The sequence below is a fragment of the Dryobates pubescens genome, chromosome 11, assembly GCF_014839835.1.
Source record: "Dryobates pubescens isolate bDryPub1 chromosome 11, bDryPub1.pri, whole genome shotgun sequence".
In the NCBI taxonomy this organism is placed as follows: domain Eukaryota; kingdom Metazoa; phylum Chordata; class Aves; order Piciformes; family Picidae; genus Dryobates; species Dryobates pubescens.
In genome coordinates, this window is record NC_071622.1 from 7,451,460 (window position 1) to 7,473,973 (window position 22,514).

The 22,514-nt window shown below is 40.8% G+C and overlaps 2 protein-coding genes across 2 annotated transcripts in view; both read left to right on the forward strand.

Annotated features, from left to right (window-relative positions):
• The window catches only part of TESK2 (testis associated actin remodelling kinase 2), a 91,335-nt gene that overhangs the window by 15,295 nt on the left and 53,526 nt on the right, over nucleotides 1–22,514 (forward strand). The window contains exon 3 of the mRNA XM_054165558.1: nucleotides 15,275–15,396. Coding sequence (XP_054021533.1) covers nucleotides 15,275–15,396 — 122 coding nt within the window. The remainder of the gene's footprint in view (nucleotides 1–15,274; nucleotides 15,397–22,514) is intronic.
• Nucleotides 5,913–22,514, forward strand: part of LOC104301629 (selenoprotein Pb-like) — a 94,090-nt gene continuing 77,488 nt past the window's right edge. Inside the window, exon 1 of the mRNA XM_054165561.1 lies at nucleotides 5,913–5,917. The gene's annotated coding sequence lies outside the window, so the exon portion shown is untranslated. The remainder of the gene's footprint in view (nucleotides 5,918–22,514) is intronic.

The window sequence follows — 22,514 nt, forward strand, 5'->3', positions numbered from 1 at the left end:
TTTTTTGTGCCACTTCCCCGCAAGCATGTTTTAATATTTCAAGACCACTTTGAGTTCTAATCCTGTCTCTGAAGTGCCTGGCCCTTCTTCACTCCCCATTTTGACTTCAGGTGGATTCCTTCAGACTCCTGCTTGATAATCTTACCTGTGAACCAATACCTGCCCTTTTGATTCTGGTTTTACATTGCTACTGTAGAGTAGTTCCTGGCTTACTTATGAAGCTGTCTTGTAAGATGCACAGAGGTCACATGAAAAACAAAGCACAAAGTATCTTAGTGCTGATACAAAATGGATACCCTTGAGAAATGAATGCTGAACATGTCAGAACTATTCTGGGATGTATGCACTCCATAGCCTATGGAACTGGCACTATCCAGATGCAAGTCCAAGTCTGAATACAGGGAGAGGGCAACATACTTTTGACTTAACAAGAGGAGTGGTGGGTGAAGATGAGTCGGTATCCCCAGGATATTACTGCTGTATGTGCTTATGCTGAAAGGCCTCCTGTTTGAATACCCTGGAATGATGGTCCTTAATTCATCAGTTAGTTATGTGCTCCAAGTTTCAAAAGTGCTGACTGATCAGGGAAGGTGCACCTGTCTAAATGCATACCTTGTGCTGGGGGATAGAATCCAGTTTCTCATATTTATTTAATGACTTCAAGGTGCCTTAAAGATAAGCAGCATCCAGCTGTCTAATGTGAAACAGGAAACAGGGCTGGTGTGTAGTTGTGCTTAGAGGTGGTGTGAAGAGCACATACAATTACTTTATGTTGAACACTTTCAATACTTAGGGTAAAACTGATAGTTCTGTTGCCCTTGATGTACACTATCTGGTGTAATTTACATTTTGTATCATTTATGATACTGCTTCTCTCAAGCACATTCATGCTGGTGGGCTTGATCTCTGGAACAGCCAGTTGACTGTGGCAGATCTGAAAGATGGTACTGATGTGGCATCCCCAAATTGACTCATTGGGAGCTTTTAGTTTTTTGCATGTTGGGTTGGTGTTCTGGTTTTAATTTCTGTGCTTGATGACTTGAACATTCTGCATGACAAATACCACTCTGTATGTCTATAATTTTCCTGGCCCTGTGTAGTGTAGAAATGTCACCTTCTTCTTTTGGCCTCTGACCTAGGTTTGACAGAACTTTCTAACTAGAATAAGCAGTGCAGAGTAAGGACTGTACAATAAAGTAAGTGAGGGACTAACTCATGGGACTTCAGACACAAAAGTTGTGAGAATAGACAGGTCACTTAACCAAAGGGGGGAAAAAAAAAGGGTTGTTTGGGGTTTTTTTGATTGGCATGATTATCTGTTTTCTTGTCTTTTCCCATTATGTTTCAAACTATAAAGATAAAGGCATTATGGGCTTCTTGAAGAGTTAAGGCTTGGAAGAGATATTAGGTCATCTACACACAGGTTGCCCCATAATCAAAGGTCATTATATTTTACCAGTAACTAATATTTTGTTTATAGCATGTATTGACACCACATATGACATTGGTATACCCCACCCTGTTGTTGGTTTTTACATTTAGTTCTGAAGACCTCAAAGACAATATCATGTGGATTTCACTGCTCAGGGTGCAACCTCACTGTTGTAAACTCTTATCTGACTTGAAGTCTCTGGACCTACTTGTCCACTCTGTTGTTCTTTGTGTTGCTTTAGCTGGCTCAGCTATTTTTAGTACCTTTTCTTTCCTTGCTGTGAAACTTGTATGAAGTTAGGTTTTGATCCTTTCAATCTGCTCAGTAGTCCCAATTTCTGTCTCATTCTTGTCCCACCCTCACTCTGGGAATGACCTAGTTCTTGCAATATAGCTTTTAGTCTTTCCAACATCTTTCTCTCTTTAAAGTGGACATCTTAACTTGGAATGCCCTAGCTTTCTTTTTAACAGTGACATGTAAAATCTATCCTTTTGCTTTCTGTCCCACTCTTTGATAATGCATTCCACTTGCTGTTACCGTAGCATGCTAGTACCTTATGTTTAATGAGACTGAGTCTCCTGTTCTGTAGGCTCCAGTCCTTGTTTCTGGTGAAGTTTTTCATTTGGGCATGTTAATTTTTGTTTAGATGGAGCTAAAATATGGAGTGGCCTTCACTGCTTGGTGAAGTTACTTGAACAGGGTAATACTGTAAGTTTTGAATTTTTCTGAGTATCAGCTTCCATCAGTGAGCTGGAAGTGAACACAGATTATTGAGTAAAAGGATGCCTCACTCAGTTCCTCTGGAAGCTTAGTATGAAACTTCCTTGTCTTGTGCAGCTTTGTCACGTACCACTGTACCATGAGCTATCATTAGCCTGCCTTTGCTGGTAGGGGTTGTGGCATTAAGTCGGATGTCTTACAGAAGCCTGCGTGTTCATGTATGTATGCTATTGATAAACATTTATGCAGTTAGCCTAATAAATCTTGTCAGCTAGCTTAATAAACCTAATTCTAAAATTAATGTAAAGCTAGGAAGGGATGTTATGAGAACTGCTAGAGTATCTTTAGCTGAGCCAGGCTCAAACGTAAATAATCTGTTCTTGGCAGCTGTTTTCAGCCCGTCCTTTAAACATCCATTATATAACTCCTCTATAAAATACAGACATAATTATATATTACTCCCTTGATGTATCCAGGCCACATTGTTATTTATTTTATTTTATTGCATTGCTGCCCTTTTCATAACTAGACCTTCCCAGTTTGATTAGCTTCTGCAGTGGTTCTGTCTATCTCTTCCATTGACTCTCTACTAACAACTCTTTGCTGACAGAGGGTTCAGTTTCCCTGTAGCATTTAATGAGGTATCATGTCAGTGGAGGCCTTTATGGACATCTCCTTAACCTGTTCTTTAAAGTAGTAGAGACTAATGCAATGTAAAATGCTAAATCCTGGGTAGGTCATAAGGATCAATATTATTGAGCAAGAGAGGAGTGGTTGCACCATAAGCCACACTGGACTGAAAAACCTCCAGCAGTATATTAGGCTACTGTGACTTCCTGTGAAGATGACGTGCACCTGGCTGAGCTGGAAGGGCAGAAACTCTTCACAGAGGGATGGTAAAAAAACCTCCTGAGAAAGTGTGAAAGATTTGCTTTCCATTGTCTATATCTTTCCTCATACTTTCTCTCTTTAGAGTGATGGTAGTTTTGTCTCGAGGAACAGAACAGTTGATCTAGAAATTTGAAGGGCAACAAAATTACTTCTTCATAACTCATAAGGAAATACTTCTGGTATTCAGGTGAAAAGTATTTTGAAGGCTGCCCTGAAGTAAAAGTCAGCTGATAATGTGAAATTTCACAGGAAACCTCCAATCTATCTTAGTCGTCTTCTTTGTCCTTACTGCTTCAGTTTCAAAATTCTATCATTTTCTAATCTGTTGTTTTGAATATATAATATAAGGTTTGCACTAGGAAAGGATCCTCTTTGATTGCCTCTGGAATTAGCAGCCTGACGAGGGTTTGAGCCAATGTGAGATCACACAACATCTTGAAATTTGTGGCTGATAGGCTTAAAAGGTGTTTTGTTTTAGTTACTATGAAGTATTTCTAGGAAACAGTCTAATTGTATGTATTAAATGCTTTCCCAGCATTGGGTGTTAGACTTTTCTGAAGCTGGAGAACTGTGACACTTGGTGTCAACACATGGAGGAAAATAAACAAAAATTTGGTTTGATAACTAGAAAAGTCAATGACTTCAGTCTTAATGTGTTTGGTGTATAAAAATGATGTCATTGCAGTGCATAAACAGCCTTTCATTGAGGAAAGAGTTGTTTGAAGGTAGTTGTTTCAGTGTAGTGAAAAAAGGGCATAAGGCCCAGTGGTTAGAAGCTGTATGAAGAACTGTGCTTATTTTTAAAACTTAAATGACTGTGGAGACAGCTTCAACCAGACAGAATTTGCCTTTCTCTTCTCTCATTGGGTCATTAGTGAAATTTTAGACATCTTGGTTTTTTCACACTGTTCTTGATTAAGCTTGGCAAAGTGTTGAGAAACTCACAAGTACCAACAGTTTAAGGCCACCGATTTGGAAACTAATGGCCTGGACAATAAGATATTTGAGGCTTCTTATGTGAAGTTAGTGTTAAAACATGCTGCTAGTTGTTTGCTTGGAACTGTAGTCATTCTTTATATTACACAGTCTGGCCAAGAAGGCTAGAATAACTTGGAAATTTTTGTTAAGCTCTTGAGTTATATCAACTAGGTGATTCTAATCAGCCTCTTTCTACTCTGATGCTTGTTAGGAATTGGAGGAAGCACCATTCTGTAACTGAGACAAGATGTAAACTGTGAGGATGCTGGTGTTTTCTTAGTCAAAGTAGAAATCTTAGAAGCTTGATTTGTAATAGTGTGAAGTATCAGCCTCTTGGAACCCTTCTACCTACTGCTGAGATGATTTGTATGGTATCCACTAAACCATACAGTTGTCTTCATCTTGTTAATGACTTTTTGATTATTGAGATGCCAACTCGCTGTCATCCTAGTCCTTGTCACTTAATTAGCCAGTGACAAGGCCAATCTTTTATAGGGCATAGGCTGTGTGTTGAAGTAGCAGTAAATAGGCCTTACTCCAATGGATCATTAATATAGAAATTGAAACCTAATCAGTGTTATTATTCTTTATGGATTGCACAATCAGGGCAAAGTGCTCTCTTCATCCCTACTCGTGAGCATCATGAAAATTCAGAATTACCTGTCTTGACTTGCAGGGCACTCTTGCATTTAGCAGAATTGAGAATGATTTGGGAACACAAAAGGCTTGTTCACATCTGTATCTGAAATAAGTCCTGATCTTTCTTTATTTTGCTGGCTAGAAGTCCCTAGATATGCAGTTACAAGTGTCTTGTAACGCCAGCTATGAAATGCTGAGAGTGGCTCAAAAGCTGTCACCAAGTAGCAAATCTAATGAAGCTATACTGAGTGAAACAAACAAACAAACAAATAACAGGGGAAAGAGTTTTGCTTACACTAAGGTTTTTTTTCTGGTTTGGTCAGCCATCTTCTGTGCTGAAGTAAAATCTTGGGAAGGTATGACAGAACTATCATGCTCTGAAAGCGAAGAGTTTGCTTCTGTAGCAGAGCAAAAATCACTGAAGCAGACTTGAGGCCAGAAGAATACTCAGGCACAATAAATGAGTGCAGCATACTATCAAATTGTCCATTTTGAATTATACTTTCCACTGTTTGAAAACCTGGCCTTTTCTAACTCTTGCTGAGCAGCTGATACATTGAATGGCTGAGGTGAGTCTTTGTTGCCCTCACAACTACAGAGAATGCTCTCGAGTCCTGTCAACAGAAAGACAGTCTGATACTGTAACAAGTGGAACCTTGCAATAAGAGATCACCTCCTGGTTGGATTTTGTGTTCAGTACAGTGACTTCTGTAGCTCAGAGTCCTTTGGGCCTTTGATTTTCTTCAGGAAGAAAAGTTGTGTCAATCTGAGTATCATCGTGCAGTTTCCCAGGGGCAAAGCAGGTGGCCAGATTCCCTTGGCACAGAAATGTTTGTGTGCTTTTTGTCTTGTTTTCTGTAATTTCTCAAGCACAGTTAAATGATCTGTTCAGTTTTCTGTTCTGGATGGAGATGTGCTGGGCTGGCAGCTCTGGGATTTTCTGTTTTGCCAGCTGGCAAACATGAACATTTGTGTAAGCTCATTCATAGCTGATACTGAGAGACAGGTGCTGATTTACTGTTCTTCAAATAACTGTGCTGGCCTGTACCCAGTGTTAACAGAGCTGCACCTAGAGAACAGGAGTGCATCACTGAAGAACATTGTGACACACCTCTCTGAACACTTATTTACAGGTATTGGGAGGGGAGGAAAGTTAAATATTCAGTGGTGGATTTCACTGCCTGTATCTGGGGAGTGTGTGTAATGGTTAATACTTATGCATGTGTTGTTGACTAATATGAAATCTAGCAGTGAGAAGTGCAAATTATTATTGATGGTAGTAACAGAAAAGAGATATTTGTAGTGTCAGATCTATAGGAGATGCTTCCTCATAGCCCCCTAATAGCCACTGCTGATGGTTAGAGAAAATAACTCCAAAACCTGTATGACAGGGCTTCTGTTAATCTTTACTGCTCCAGTTGTTGGGAATTCTGAATGTAAGTCATCCAAAACATCCTGCTGCCATTAGCTGCTGAGACCATATCCAAACTGCAGGGACTCCCTTCTCCTGTCCGTGTGAGCTCCCTGTGCCTGGCAGTGACCATGGCTGCTGAGCCCATCTTGCCATGCTCATTGCAGTCTGAGAGCACTTTGGCCCTTCTGCCCAGCTCTGCATGGGTGGGGCCTCCTGTTGGATTAGGGGTTGAGGAGGGGACAGAGCTCTGAAACATCCGCTAGAGTGATCGACACTGAGACAGCATTGCTTTGTTAGCTAATCCGGAGCTGACAATAGGTCTAACAGTGAGTTACTAATGACAGTTTGTAACTTCCACATCAGCTGCCTGCAATTAAGTCCTGCAAATCCAATCCTTGTGCTCCCCAGCCTTTACTGACAATGCTGAGGCACATAGCAAATTGCAGTGTATTTAATTAGCTACTGTTTTGCTAGGAGAACTTAATTCTCAGGAAGAACAGTTCCATGAAGGCTTAAATAACAAGAAACGAATTAGAACTTATGTTTGGGTCTCTGGCCTGAAAGTGATTAAATGTAGCAACTGTAGAAAAGTGAGTATCTTCAGATAAGCAAAATAGAGCTCCTCTCTACTCCCTGCTTTCTTCTTTGTGGTTGTGGTCAGGTTCTAATGCTCTATCTGTGATTATAGTAGCAATAGCTGTATGCCAGTGGGCTCTGTTCTGAAAAGTTTGATTGACTTCCTTGCTAGTGCACGGCAGCATTGACTTGAAAGATTTATGAAGGAAACGCAAGGAAATTATTTCTGCCCAAAATAAACCTCCCAAGGTTCCCATGTAGCTGTCTGAAAACAAACCCAACAAATGTTGGATGAATAGCAATGATGACATCATTGGTACAGCGTGGGGACTGTATACTTAGTCTGTTAATATATAGTACAAGATTGAAAGTGCTATTATATGGCAGGAGAACTCAGCCTGGAGTGTATTCTGCTTGCAAAGCAGCTGCAAATTATGCAAATGCCATCATCTTTCAGGAAAGGTAAACCCACAGCAACAGGGGAAATATTTAACCATAAGTATTAAAAATTAAATGGGAAAATAAGGACACAGGACATACAGTATCTGATTGTGTGTTATCTTTAGATGTCACAGCAGCCATTTGCAGCTGTCGGGCTTCCCGTTTCCCTGGCAGGTAGATAGCAATGACATCTCCGTTTTATAGATGCAGGTAAAGAGGGAATTAAAGTGAAGCAGCATGCCCAGGGCTGTTCAGTGAGCTGATGATAATAGCTCATGGTGATAGCTGGCATGAAAAATGAAGAATAAGCTTTTAGTTCTGCACTTTGAACTCCCTATTTATTTTTCCTGTGTATGCAACACTGGACCTTGGTGTAAAGTATGTAGTTGAGCTGTATACTGAGGTATATGGCGTGGTGTAACAAAGCTCTTCTGCATTTCTTGCCTCATATGTAAGAGGTGGGTCCATATTCCTTCTCTGGGACTGCAGAGGGAAATTTATGTGGTTCCATTCTGCTTAAGTGACTACAGTCAGCTAGCTTCTCTATCTGGGCTATACCTGTTTATGTTTAATCTCAAAATGTGGAACAATAGTCCTCTAATTTGTGCTTTCTCTCAGAATAAGACTGCAGGCTCTTTCTGTCTTTATGATTTCCTTTGAGATCAAGTTAAGGGCAGAGAGTTGTGCACATATTCCTATCAGTAAATGGTTTGTTTCAAATACATGAATGCTGTATTTTGGACCCTGGTTCTACATTACAGTGGGCAATACAAGAGAAAAATTGAGGGGTTTTGGGCACACACCAATGGATTTGCAAAGTATCAATGGTACTGCTATCTCAGTAATTATAAATTCACTGCACTTGGGCAAAAAAGATGGAGAACTTGTTTGATTGTAGGTGTGGAATATACTGTGGTAAGCTTGTTACTGCACTGAATTGTTGTCCTGGTTTGAGGCCAGGCAGATCCTCTCTTGCCCCTGAAAAGGGCAAAAGAGTGAGACTCACACAAATGGATTGTAAAAGCAATGTAAAGTTTAAAGGGAAAGCAGTAAGTGTGTTACAGAAGCTACAAAGCATAGTGACAAAAGAATCCCAAAGCACACAGAGTCCCTTACAGCACACCCAAAAGCCTCCCAACACTTCCCTTTTCTCCCACCTGAGGGTATGCCCAAAATCCCCAGGACTGTTTCTTCCCCCTCCACTGCTAGACTAGTCTCAGGCTGGCCAGGTTTGAGACTGCCCCCCTTCTCCTCCTGGTATTAGGCCTAGTCAGGCCTAAGAGGCCTTGAGATGCTCCCTGCCAGGTAATGGTGGGGGAGTGTCTCCCATGAGAGCAGAAAGGGAAGAAGAGAATAGAATAGAATTAACCAGGTTGGAAAAGACCTTTGAGATCATTGAGTCCAGCCTATCATCTAACACTATCTAATCAAATAACCATGGCACCAAGCACCCCATCCACTCTCTTCCTAAACACCTCCAGTGATGGTGACTCCACCACCTCCCTGGGCAGCACATTCCAGTGGCCAATCACTCCTTCTGGGAAGAACTTCTTCCTGACATCCAGCTTAAACCTCCCCTGGTGCAGCTTGAGGCTGTGTCCTCTTGTTCTGGTGCTGGTTGCCTGGGAGAGAATGACTTTGCAGATGGATTTATAGGGCGCAGGATATTATAGGTATGAAATACACTATTTCCTGTGTCCACCTACTGGGTTGGACCCTCTGGACACCAGAGGTGTAGCTTATGTGGCAGTAACAGAAGGCACCCAAACTGCCACAGTTGTTGATGTATAAGTTGGTGAAGTAGGATCTTTGGTGATACCTTTGTACTAAGGGAACAACAGTAAAGGCTCCAACATTTTCTGTGTATTTCTCACAACGGTGTTTAGTCATAGCAAGTAGCACACTCACAGTTACTGTCAGCTTTTTTACAAAGTTTCAGGTTTTGTTTTGTGCCTGATTTCTGTGTGTCTTCTGAACCTGGGCTAAGGCTCTTGCCACACATTCTGACTAGTTTTGTTTGGCAAAAGTTTTGCTATGCTTGGCAGGCTTCTCTCTTGCTGCAAGAAGTTAGACTATAGTGACATTATATATACTATTACTCTGAAAACAGCCACAACCTAATCTGACTCCTTAGCATCAACACAGCAGCTTAATATTATCTGGGCTGATGTATTTCAAGCTTCTATTTGTCATTGCAAACTTTCATAGTAACATGGGAGTTTTGCCTTGATACAGGTGTCACTGCTGTGGCTAGGTTTTAATGTTTAGAAAAGCATCTGAGACTCCAGTTTTGCAGATAGTGTGATCTGAGCTGAAGATCAGGTTTGTCTTCTCAATTAGAGAGCTTTCTTTAATCAGAGTTTAGGCATTCTTTTAATACACTCATCCTCAAGGCATGAGAATATTTATATATATATATATAGAGAGAGATACACACACATATGTGTCCATGTGAGTATGATGACTTGATGGCTTGGCTGTTGGATTTGAATAAAATGCAGCTAGCTCTAAGTGGTTGGGCTTTTCTAAGATTCTTTCTACTGGCACAGCAAGGAAGTAGGCTGGTTTTGAGAGAGGTCTTGCATCAGGGCCAAATACTGGTTTGCTTCAGGACTCTTTCCCTGTCAATTAGTAGGGAGTCCTGTGATGCAATCTTTAATAATAGTTATTTTTATCATCTCATGTGTCTGGCTTTATTGTGGACCTAGTCAGGCAATACAGCATAGCTAGTGCAAACAGCCTAGAAAGGTAACTAAGGTAACATCTTCATCTCTTGTTATCACAAGAGAAAATGCTCACAAATCAAATGAAGATACAGACTGCTGCAGAAAAGAGTTTGATAGAAGGTGGCATAGATAAGCAAAAAGCTATCTGACCTTTGGTGTCCATGTCATCAACATGAAGGTTGCAATCTGAATGTGAAGGAAGTATTTGAACTGGTGAGTGTAAGGCTAGTGAAACCAATATAAGTAGAAATAAAATGGGCAGCATTTCTGTGGATAATGTGGTGAGCCCAGAAACAGGAAGCAAACTTGGGCAAGGTCGTGTATTTGGATTAGAGAGGGCTGCTTCTGAAATGGTGCTATGGAAGGGTGAAGGTGAAATTGCCAGGTGAAGACTGAGGTTTGTAAAAGAATGAAGAAAGAATTGGTATTGGGTGCTGGACAGGCCACATGATTTTATGTAATAGGCTGTATAAATAAAGATCTGTCAAGGTGATTGAATATTGAGGCTGGATACCAGAAGGAGGAAGGTAAGGAAAAACTGGAAAGCAATGAAATGCAGATTTGGAAGAAAACACTTCCAGCTATATAGTGATGAAAATGTGGTGGAAAAACTGGGGCCACAGTTGTATTTGCAGATTAATAGCATCAGTATTAGGAAATGTTATTCAGATGCTTATTCCAAGGTCACCTGGGAAGGTGCAGATAATACAGATCAAAAAGGCCTTGTGAAAGATGAAATCAGGCTAGATTTCAGCTATTGCTTAAATGCTTCTCCTCTTCAGTCAAGGTGGAAGCAATATAAATTAAATTGTATTAATTAGAAATTGCAGTCAAGTGGAAGTAACATAAATATTTAGATTTTCAGAAAGCCCTAATGTATCTATATGATTTTGCAAATAATCATCTAAATGCTATTTAGTGTCTTTTAATAATACTTTGTAGTGAAGCAGTGAGCTGAAAATTAAACCTCCAGTTTTTGTGGGATACTTCTCATGTGGACTTGGTACAGTGCTCATGTACTGATGAGTTCTTTTGGATGTGAGCCCAGCTCAATCACTGTTATGGGATTTCCTGATATTACTGTTTCTGTACCTGAATCCATTACTTCCTCTACATTGCACTTTCTTATGAAGGAAGGGGTAAGCTTCAGAATCAGAATGTAGTTTGGAGACACAGCGAGCTAGCAGGCCATGGCAGCTAGCTATTGCTAAGTCAAAGTACTTGCAAAGTACTTTGATCCTGGAAGAATCAGGGTGCAAAGAGCCAGTTTAACTGCCTGCCAGCAATAAAACAGAGGCAGTATCTGGTTACTGTGACCTCCAAGATGGAGACACATTGGTAAGCAGAATGAGAAGGCACGAGCACGTGCAAAGCAGCATGGGAAAGCAGCTGTGGGATTGCCAGAATATTTCCAAGCAGACACATGATCATCCAGACATCACCAAAAGGTTACTTGCTCCGATATGCAAGGAACCCTAATTAATAATAATGTCAACAGCTTTAAAAGCTTTGCAGCAGTCTGCAAGTTGCATCAGTGAGAGGTTTGAATTGCGTGAGTGAATCCCTGTTTATGTTGAGTGTTCAGACGTATGCCTGAGGCCAGCTGCCTTGTGAACAAATGCTAAATTGGATCAGGGGTTTTTCCAGAATATTTACTAGCTTTCCTTCTGGAGCAGTCAGGTGGTTGAAACATCACTTTCATTGAACTGAGGTGATCTGAAAGGAGGTGAAGGATTTAAACCAAACAGTTTGGCAGGGTTTTGGTATGGAATGCAAAATGAACACACATTTTGTCTAGGGTGTTACTGACAGGTAAGTAGGCACAGAAGGTAGTGTAACTGGTAGTGCTTTCTGTGTAGATAAATCTGGAGCTTGACTGAAAATAAGACAGGACCTGTTTGCTCCCTGTTTGCAAGCAGTTCATGTTGTGGAAGTACTGTTAGCCAGCAGTGCTTCAGAGGAGAGAACACAATTAGCCTTATGCATATTCCAAGTGATTAGCATTGTTTTCTGTAATACATAAACTGGTATTTAATTTTATTTGTAACATTGGATATTGTCCTCTTGAGAAGACACCCTCTCACCTCCAGTTCTGCTGCTTCCTGCTTGCTTAAAGGGTAGCTAGCAGGAGAGGATGAATCCCTGTTCTCCCATCTCTCCTTTGGTTTGATTAGGTAATTTGCTGTCAGATTCAGCAGGAATCACAGAATTAGCTAGGTTGGAAAAGACCTCAGAGATCATCAAGTCCAGCCTATTACCTAACACCTCATGACAACTAAACCATGGCTTCAAGTGCCACATTCAGTCTTTTTTTGAACACCGCCAAGGATGGTGACTCCACCACCTTCCTGGGCAGCACTTTCCACTGGCCAATTACTCTTTCTGTGAAGAACTTTCTCCTCACCTCAAGCCTAAACTTCCCCTGGCACAGCTTGAGACTGTGTCCTGTTGCTGGTTGCCTGGGAGAAGAGACCAACCCCCACCTGTCTACAACCTCCCTTCAGATAGTTGTAGAGAGCAATAAGGTCTCCCCTGAGCCTCCTCTTCTCCAGGCTAAACATCACTGGCTCACTCAGCTTCTCCTCACAGGACTTGTGCTTGTTGGAGGAATACATCCTCCAACATCAGAACAGTGTATGGAAGTTCAAAGAAAATTGCTGGTGCTACCTTACAGTGTCCCTTTAAATGAAACAAAGCATGGCACTGGTGCTGTTGGTGCTGTTTAGGGACCAGTTATATAGACAGAACGGGCTAGAAATAAGAGCTCAATTTTTGCTGAATGTGGAGTTAGTACTGTGGACAGTCACACCATTGAGAAGCAGTTGCTAACCACTTCCTCTTGCATATCAGACCTGAAAATCCAGGAAGCATGCAGGACACAGTGCTCCAGAAACCTACCCACCCTCTCTTCTGAGGTTTCCTCAAGAAGAGCAGCCAGAACCAGGCAAAAGGCAAAGACAAGGAAGAAGGTTCTATGTTAGATTCTACTTTTACCTCAGAGTTGAAGCAAGGGGACTTGAAATTTTGGTATGAAACACAGCAAATTTTAGAAGTGGACAGGAAATAGAGGTAGCTACCTAGCAGACTTAATAAGAAGGCAAACATTGCTTGAGACCACACTCCATTGGAGTTCCTGCTCACCTTCTACCACTATTCATTCCCTTTTGGCAGATCTTGAAGCTTCTGTGTTAGTGAAAAGCTGATTTCTGAGGAAGCTCTGTTGAGAGCCATCTCTCTGCCTGTAGGAGTTAAGTTTCTTCAAATTCTTTCCCCATTCCCTTCAAACCTCAAATTATTCCACCACAGCACCCATGATTCCTAACCCTTCTCCCAGAGGAAATGTGCTGGTTTAGCTTTCAAAGGTTTTAAATTGTAAATGAAATCAATTTATTTTTTTTCCTTATTTGAATGTGCACAGTTGGAACAAATCTTTCTTTCTTAAGTCTATTAAAGCTTCTCCTCCCCCTTTTTCCTCAAGCTGAAGCATTACTGCTAGTTAAACTAAGGTGTAGCTAAAATGCACGCTTTAAAAGTCATTGACCTGTCCATCTTAAGTTTGTTGATTCAGTTTGGCTGGGGAGGCAAAAGCTGTGCAGAATTAAAAATTAATGAAAGCATTGCAATAGACACAAGAAACCTGACAAGTAACAAGAAACCTCATCAACTTAACATGCAATCATCCTGCTTAAAACCAATAAGCATGCCGAACAGGCAAGACAGGTTGTGTGCAGAAGGATTCTAGATTATCTTGTTATAGTGCACTAAAGCTCTAGTTCAACCAGTTTTATTCTAAAGCCAGCATTGCCACTGAAAGGAGGAGTCTCCTGTGCTTATGACCTTGCTGCTGGTTTCAGCTCTCAGTGCTGGTTTCTATATCCTTCTCCATCTCCTTTCTCTGATCTTTCTTGTGCTGGGATTATTGGGTGACTGTGGGTGAGGCATCTGAGGAGCTTATGTGTGTGGACAGGGGAGAGACAGAAGCAGCAGCATCTGTGGGCTGTTTTTCTACTTGCTCAGTCTCTCAGTGTTGTTTACCACACTTTACTGTCATCTTGCCAGTGCTACCCTATACTTGAAACCAGGATGGGAGTAAGCAACTTGGAAGTGTGAAGCCGGGCACACATCTGAAACATGACACTGTTTCCTCCCAATCCCTGTGCTGAATTCGTGGTGCTTTGTGTCTAGGTGAGAATGTTTAGCTGAAGTACACTCCTTGTTCTTGAAGATAGGGTGTGTAAATAAAACTTGACGATGGGTGTCTCTTGCTGCCTCAGACCTGCCAGTAAGCCTCACCTCTAAAACACATATGCAGTTTTCTTCTTGCATCTGCTTATCTTGAGTTCAGCTGGTCTTTCTGTAGCTCACATCACAGCTAAGGAAGCCTTTTATAGGGAAAGATAAGCAGAATCTCCTGGAATAGAAGAAGGCAGGCTGCCATTGTTGAAGATGTGGGTAGTTTATATGTATCTACATAATGTAGGTTTCTGTTTTAAATGAGAAAGTTGATGAGAGCCTTAAATTCTTGCATCACTAACTTTTCCAAACTAACCTCCACAAAGACGAATGACTTCACCGTGGTGGTAGTTTAGTGCTTTGAGAAGTACACATTTTGTCTGAGCTGTGGGTACTGATGGGGGAAGTAAATCATGCTAACCCAACTTCCAAGAATACTCCCAGTATGCATGTAGGAATGCCCAGCTGCAAGGAAGTTTGAAGGACTGGCAAACCTTATGATATTGTGACAACTCCTTTCTAAAAGCTGCACACATCTACATAATGTTGGTCTGTTTGCTGATGGCAGGTGGACTAGTTTGAGAGTTAGAAATGGCCACAGTCATCCATTTCTGACTGGAGCTCTGAATGGTATACTGGTTTTGTGCAGGGGCTACAGGAACCCTCTCTTTCATGCTGATGGTCCTTGGCTGGCTCACACCATGTCCTGTAACATCTCTGCTTTGCAGCAGGGGTTGGTAGGAATGCTTCATTCCCATTCAGTGTATAATCTGATCTTGGTTCAGAAGTGAACACTGAACACCTCTGAAATCTGCTTTATAGCTGTAACCAGTAAGTCTTGTCATGACACCTTCTGTGGAACAATGATACCACTGCAGTGGGAAAATAAAAGGGATATGAGTGGAATGAAGGTGAGTTTCGCAGGACTTGGACCTGGACACTTTCTGTCCCTGGACAAATAAGTGGTTTCCTTCATTTTTCCTAGGAAGCTGATAATGATTTTTCCCCCCCCCCAAACTTCTCAAGCTTTTGGTCATCACCAGTTGCAAGAGGAGAACAAGACACTTTCTTACATTTGGATGGCATGCTTATAGGATGTAACCTGTGTGATAAAGACCGCAGAAATCAGGGTGTAAATAATGTGTCATGTAGTTGTAGTGAAGCATTACTGGGGTTTCAGCCTTGCATTTTATATCCTTACCATTTTTTGTTTGTATCCTGCAGGTAAGGCACAGAACTTCAGACCAGGTAATGGCTTTGAAGATGAACACACTGAACAGCAACAGAGCAAACATGCTGAAAGAGGTTCAACTTATGAATAGACTCTCACATCCAAACATCTTGAGGTATACTTGCTTTTTTTTCCCCTGAATTGTATAGAGACATGTTGTCTTCAGCAGAGCTTGCTTGCTTTCTTTTTAAGATTCTAGCTGTATCTGTTGTGAATGTGTTAGGATCAGCTTCTAATTAGATGGAGGGGAGGGGAGGAGGAAGATTTGAACAGATTGAAAACCCACATGATTTTGGTGTCTGAAGTTTGCCAGTTACAAATGATGTATTTCAGAGACAACCATGTTTTCCTATGATATCATTTTACTGATTCAGAAATCTATAAAGAGTGAAATTTGGTTTCTTGTAATGAATTACTCCAAATTTAACACCATTCAAATAATCCATGGTTATTAATCTTGCAGATGAGCAATGGAAAGTGCCATAGCTTCCTCATATTTTTAGGTCTGTTCTCTAATATTTAGCATTTTCTTATTGCAAGGTGGGATAGGAGGGACCAAAGAAAACAAATTAGAGCTGAACTAATCTGATTTATCTGCTCTTGAAAGAAAAAAGGTAGATCTTGTTTTGCAATACACTACTGGATGCAAATCCAAAGTGTTGCAATGTGTATCTTGTTATGCCTTGAATCTTTCCAGTCTTGGTTACTCTTTTATGGCAAATATTTAACACAATTAGCTGAAACCATAACAGCAAGAAATGAAAAAGGTGTGATGACAGAGGACCTAATAACTTTCTCCTAAACTGCTGTTGCACAGCTGAGATCCATTTTGATAGTCTCAGGCAGCAAAACTGGAAAGTTCTGGAGATGCAGTGAAGTACCTGATTTCCTCTTCTTTACTGGACTGTTAAATAATGGAGACATAATGGTAGTTGCTAAAATGCTTTATAATCAGCTTTTCTGATCCTTGAAGTCCTAGCTCAGTCTCCATGAACTGATGTGTAACATTATTATCTTGTTTGTTTCCTTCAATATTTATAAGCAGAGGCATCAGAAGTATTTAGATTATCTGAAGGGACCATTCCATTAATTTATACCTATTCTCTACATTTTTTTTTGCTCCTTAAAACCCCTCAAACCTGTGAATCTACAGAATTTTTACTCATAGTAAACTGTGTTGGGTTTATCACAGTATATTTATTCAAATGTTGTAGTAATCCTTCCCTAACAGATTACCTGTTACCTAACTGTAATTAGTTTTTCCCAGATCCAAGGTGAGGTGAGTTCCCAGCACCTCCTTTGTCTGTTCTGTTTTCCGATGATGTCAGATATCTGGCTTTTTAGGTTTCAGGAACAGTAATTGTTTCATATATCTCTCTACCATTTCCTTTCCCTCAGAATCCTTAGATAAGCAGTGTATGATCCTGGGGACTTAAACAGCTGATTTTTAGTATAGGCTTGTGGAAAGAGTAACTTCTTAGGACTGGCATTGTCAGAATTGTGAAGTCAGTACACATCATCAGTTTCTTTATCAATTTAGTGTTTATTTTGTTTCCTTTAAAAAAGCACCTAGCCTCACAACTTACTCAAAATACTTGATTGGATCAAGGTTGAGGGAAACTAGGAAAGTGATAGTTTGACAAGCTGGGGTTGTTCACTCTGGAGAAGAGGAGGCTCAGGGGAGACGTTATTGCTGTCTACAGCTACCTGAAAGGAGGTTGTAGCCAGGAGGGGGTTGGTCTCTTCTCCCAGGCAACCAGCACCAGAACAAGAGGACACAGTCTCAAGCTGTGCCAGGGAAGGTTTAGGATTGAGGTGAGGAGAAAGTTCTTTACTGAGAGAGTCGTTCGCCATTGGAATGTGCTGCCCAGGGAGATGGTGGAGTCACCATCCCTGGAGGTGTTCAAGAGGGGACTGGACGTGGCACTTGGTGCCATGGTTTAGTCCTGAGGTCTGTGGTGACAGGTTGGACTTGATGATCTTTGAGGTCTCTTCCAACCTTGGTGATTCTGAAAAAGCATTCAGTTGCAGCTTCACGAAACCCTGCCCTCCTCCTTGAATGGAGTTACGCAGATATTGCTGAGAACAAAAGTTATTGTGCTCAGCTCTGAGTAATTGCTGAAATTCAAATGTCTTATGATGCCTGAGAGATCGTATCAATGATATACTGGTCCCTTCTGGCCTTAGAGCCTATGAATAATTTGAAGTTCATGGTGTTGCACAGATGGTCGCGAAGAAAGAAAATCATATATTGATTTATGCATGAAGCAGAGAAGGAATTCCATTTGATCACAGCTATTACACAGGATTGATAGAGAAGCATTTTTTCTTCTTCTGTGTGCTCAACTAGGTTATAAGTGAACACAAAAGAAATAAATGACTGAAATAGAAGTGTTTTATCTTTGCATAATGTGTTTTGAAGACTAAACTCTGCTTGCTTTATAAATGGCATGATTTGAGACCTCTTCAAAGAGAGTTGATTCCCTGGTGAAAAATACTGGTTTTTTTTTTCCTTATCTGTTAGGTGAATTCCCTTGCTGCAGAGAGTGAGGACATTGCTACAGAAAATGCAAATAAGAAAATCCTTTTTAGATTGATTCTTCTACTGAGTAGTAATACACAGTAAACCCAATTATTTTTCTTTCTGCTGCAGATAACTTGGTGGTTTTGTGAGTTAGTTATGTGTCATTTCATTTATTTATTTATTTTAAAATTTAAAATAATTCACTGTATTTTTTCCAGTCTCTGTGTGGGAGAAGATATTTTTCTCTCTTTCAAATGTTACCTGCCTATCTGTCCAGTTCTGGGCCCCTCAGTTTAGGAAGGATGTTGAGTTGCTGGAACGTGTCCAGAGAAGGGCAGCCAAGTTGGTGAGGGGTTTGGAGCACAAGCCCTGTGAGGAGAGGCTGAGGGAGCTGGGGTTGCTTAGCCTGGAGAAGAGGAGGCTCAGGGGAGACCTTATTGCTCTCTACAGCTACCTGAAGGGAGGTTGTAGACAGGAGGAGGTTGGACTCTTCTCCTAGGCAACCAGCACCAGAACAAGAGGACACAGTCTCAAGCTGCACCAGGGGAGGTTCAGACTGGATGTTAGGAAGAAATTCTACAGAGAGAGAGAGAGAGAGAGATTGCCCATTGGAATGTGCTGCCCAGGGAGGTGGTGGAGTCACCATCATTGGAGGTGTTTAGGAGGAGACTTGATAGGGTGCTTGGTTGCATGGTTTAGTTGATTAGGTGGTGTTGGATGATAGGTTGGATGCAATGATCTTGAAGGTCTCTTCCAGCCTGGTTCATTCTATTCTATTCTATTCTATTCTATTCTATTCTATTCTATTCTATTCTATTCTATTCTATTCTATTCTATTCTATTCTATTCTATTCTATTCTATTCTATTCTATTCTATTCTATTCTATTCTTATCTGTATATGGATACACACATGCCTACAAACATCTACATATTTCAGAAGCCCATAAATCATCATGTTGTCCACTAAGAGCAGCTGGAATGGTATTGCTGAGGGGTCACTAGGAAAATGTTCTACATGTTTCTGCTGAAACATTTTCTGTGATTTTTTTTTTTGTTGTTGGGAAATTTAAAGTTTATATTAGTATTTAAAGGGAATGATTCTCTTCCCAGAAGTTCTAACATGTAACTCCTCTTTCCAGAGACCTCAGCTTGCTGTTAAATGTTAGTTTCTTCACTTAATTTTTGTCCTTTGAAGTTCTACCTCTACTGAGCAAGCAGTTTTGTCATTAGCTTCAACTTTAATTATGTATTGATTAGACACTGGATGTCCTCCACATGCCTTGAAGATGTACTCTGCTTTTATATAATATGTACAATCTGAGCTGTTGTTTGCTAGTGGGTTCCTAGGCTGAAATGTTGAGCACTCAGTGGTTAATTGTAGCCGAGGCAGAGGGCTGTGAGGTGCTGTGATATCAAGTAGCTTGTAAAATTCTGACACTGGATAGATACTAACTTTATGGCATCCAAAGTCTGCTCTCAGCTTGTTTCAGTATGTGCAGTTCAGTCAGTTAATGTTTTAGAAAGTGAATGCCACATTCAGCAATGATCCATTGATTTTGGGGTACTGAAGTCTTCCTTAATCTGGGTGCAGACTGGTGGTTCTTTTGAACATCCTGATGCTTTCGTGCCTAAAATTTGTAATTTAATCACTGCTTTTGTCATAGAACTCTTCCCTGGTTTATGTAGAACTAAGTGATATGGAAGAGAGAAGAGATTCATCTTCCTAGTGGTGTATTTGGGAGTCAAAGATCATTGTTATTCTGTAGGTGATTCAAATCCCCATCCCTTTGCCAGTGCTTTAAAGTGCATACCAAAATTTTCAAGCTATCTATTCCCATGTGCCCACCAGTTAACTTCAAGATGCCATTGCAAAGATTTTTGCAGTTTTTTGCCATTGATTGCACTGATGTGAATAATAAATATTACTGAGTATGTGAAACTGCTCTTGCTTCAGTCCTTATGAGCTCATTTTCAAGCTGAAGATACCTTTTGACATTTTTATCCTGGTCTGCAGTCACCGTTCTGGAGTGTGAGTTTGTCAGTAGTGGCTGACTTTCTTCCATTCCTTAGCCTGGTAGAGATTACCTAAGGGCAGGTCTGTGTTCTGACTCTGCTGTACTATTTCAGGAGTTGCAGTTGTGTCAAGATGCTTCAATTTCTCTGCTTCTAATAGTTGGTGAGGTATCAGTCTGATTATTTAGGCTTTAAAAAAGGCTTGTGTTTCTGGCTGTGGGGTGAAAGGCTTTAAATATCCCTACTCATTTCAGTATTTCTGTGCTTAAATGCTATTCCTGGCCAGCTGTGTAGATCCATCTTGATCAGAAGACTGATGTAAGTGAAGAGCTTTATTTTGACCTACCAAGTCCTCAGTAAGTATAGCATCCCCATGGCACCATCAGAAAGATTCTAGTGCTCAAATATATCCACATATATATAAAAAATATTTTCTGATGTATTAAGGACAAGAATATTTTCTGTGTATTAAGAATATGTTGGAATAGAGTACTTCAGCTGTTGCATCTTCATCAGCATGATGGTAACAAATAAGGGGATTTAGAGGTATTTTTGTTTGTCCCTTCCCTATTGCTTTCAGTTAGCAGGTGTGATTCCAGAGGTAGACTGGATGTAATGTAGTAACATTTTGTTCAGTCACTGTCTGGTGATCATAACAAACTGTGTATGGAAAAAATGTGGAATTTTTTTGTTTAGCCTTTTTCCCCAGAGGCTAGCTTAGGGAGACTTTAGGAATGTGCACAGCAAAAGCAGGCTAATGGTGTTCGTGGAGCGTTCTCCTCTGTTTCTGCTATCAAGCTCATCTCCTATCTCTACCTCACTCCTGTATATAAGCTAAACATGGAGAACTAAAATATTTTTCAGTATCTGATCTGCATTTCTCCCTGCCCTAGGTGTGGGAGTTCTGCTTTTATCACATTCCCTCAAAAGAGATGGCAAGAGCAGGAGTGGAAAAGTGAGCTGGGGTTCTGCTTTGCACCATGTGATGTTTACTATAGGCACTTCAATACAGATTGGCTGATACATGGCAAGACTGTAATTGCTGAGGTTAGGGAAACCAGAAGTTTGGAGCATTTCTTCATTTCCTTACTACCTTTTGTTCCATTTAAAGCACATTGCTGTTCAAGACATGGGTTAGATCTGGTACCAGGGTTATGAGAAAGGTCTAGTGTATATTTTAAATGTTTCTTGCTGCTTCTCTGAATGCTGATTTGCTGCCATAGTTAGGAGTTTTTACCTAAACTAAAGTAAGAAAATAGGGCTGGAAAGGACTCACAAAATCTTTGTCCTTGTGTCCTAGCTGGGAAGGAGCCTTAGGGCTGCAGCTTGATACCTTTTCATTCTGGTAATGTCTCACAGGTGTGTGTTTTTCTCATTTTCACAAATAACGCAGGGTGCTAACCCAGATTCTCCATCTCCTGCGCTGTCTCTTAAATTAGCCTGTCTTTAATTTTGAGATAGAATTACAGTCTTTAATACCACTGCTGTTTGCATGGAAAGTGTTTCTTTATTTGATCTGCACCTCGGGGACTTCAGTTAAAACATTGTGTTTCTTCAGAAAGCCTTAGCTCGTGTCTTGAAGTGCACTCATGGGAGCACTTGGAGGCATTGCTGCGTTTGGCAGTGAGCGCGCAGGCAGATCGACTCGCTGATTAAATCCACCTTCTTGTATGCATGCACACACACACAGAGAGACACAGATAAGCAAACAGTGTGCATATTACGTGAACTTCTTTCAAGGGGAGTTTTGTTTCCTCTCCTTTCAGACAAATCTAGCACCTTGGAAACACAGCACTGGGTGGGGGGAGTCGGGAGGGTGTGTGGTGTGTGTTGGTGCAGTTTTCTCCTGTCAAACCTTTCTTTTTGTGAAATTACTTGTGATTGACTTTATAACAATAGGCAGAAGGATGCCTTTTGTGTTATAGGATCCTTTGTCCTGTAGTGAACAATAACAGAAAGGGAAAATACTTTCACTTCTCCCTGTTTAGTTTGGTTATCAAGAAGGAGTATTTTAGAAACGCTGTGCACAAGACAGCAGAGGAGAGGCCATATGTGTGGTGGAGAATATGCTATAGGAAGGACAAATGAAACACATCACCTGTACATCTTGAATCAAAAGGCAAGTGCAGAAAACTTAAAATACATTTGTAACTTAGCATAACTAAAGCATGAAGGAAGGTCTTGATGCAGGCTTAAGGCATGAAGGAAGGTCTTGATGCAGGCTTAATGTTCTTGCTCCTCTTCCTTCTCCAGTAACTGTCAGTGCTGTGGATTAAGCATCTCGTCTTTTGACCTTGTTTTGCTTTGTGTTACTTAGCTGATATGAGAGCCTTTTGCCTTGGTGCATTTGGTTTGTTTCTTATGTTTAATGTTATCAAACTGCTGAGTTTCATCATACGAGTAGCATGATTTCAGAGGGCATCAGCTTATGTTACAGTGTAGCTGCCCAGGTTTATGCATAGAACAGGAACAAGTCCCCAGTGAAGTTCTTCAAATGGGAAGCAAGTGTTCAGTGTCTGGATGTCTACAGTGGCTGTATAACCTGGATATTTGCTTATCTTGATTTGTCAAGAAGGCAAAGATTGTAGGGTAAGGATACAGTTCTTAATCTCCCCTTTCCTTTCCAGGATTATCTGTTTTGCAGTCTCACTGAAATGAAAGCAGGGTAACTGAGAAAAATATCCAGAGTACTTTC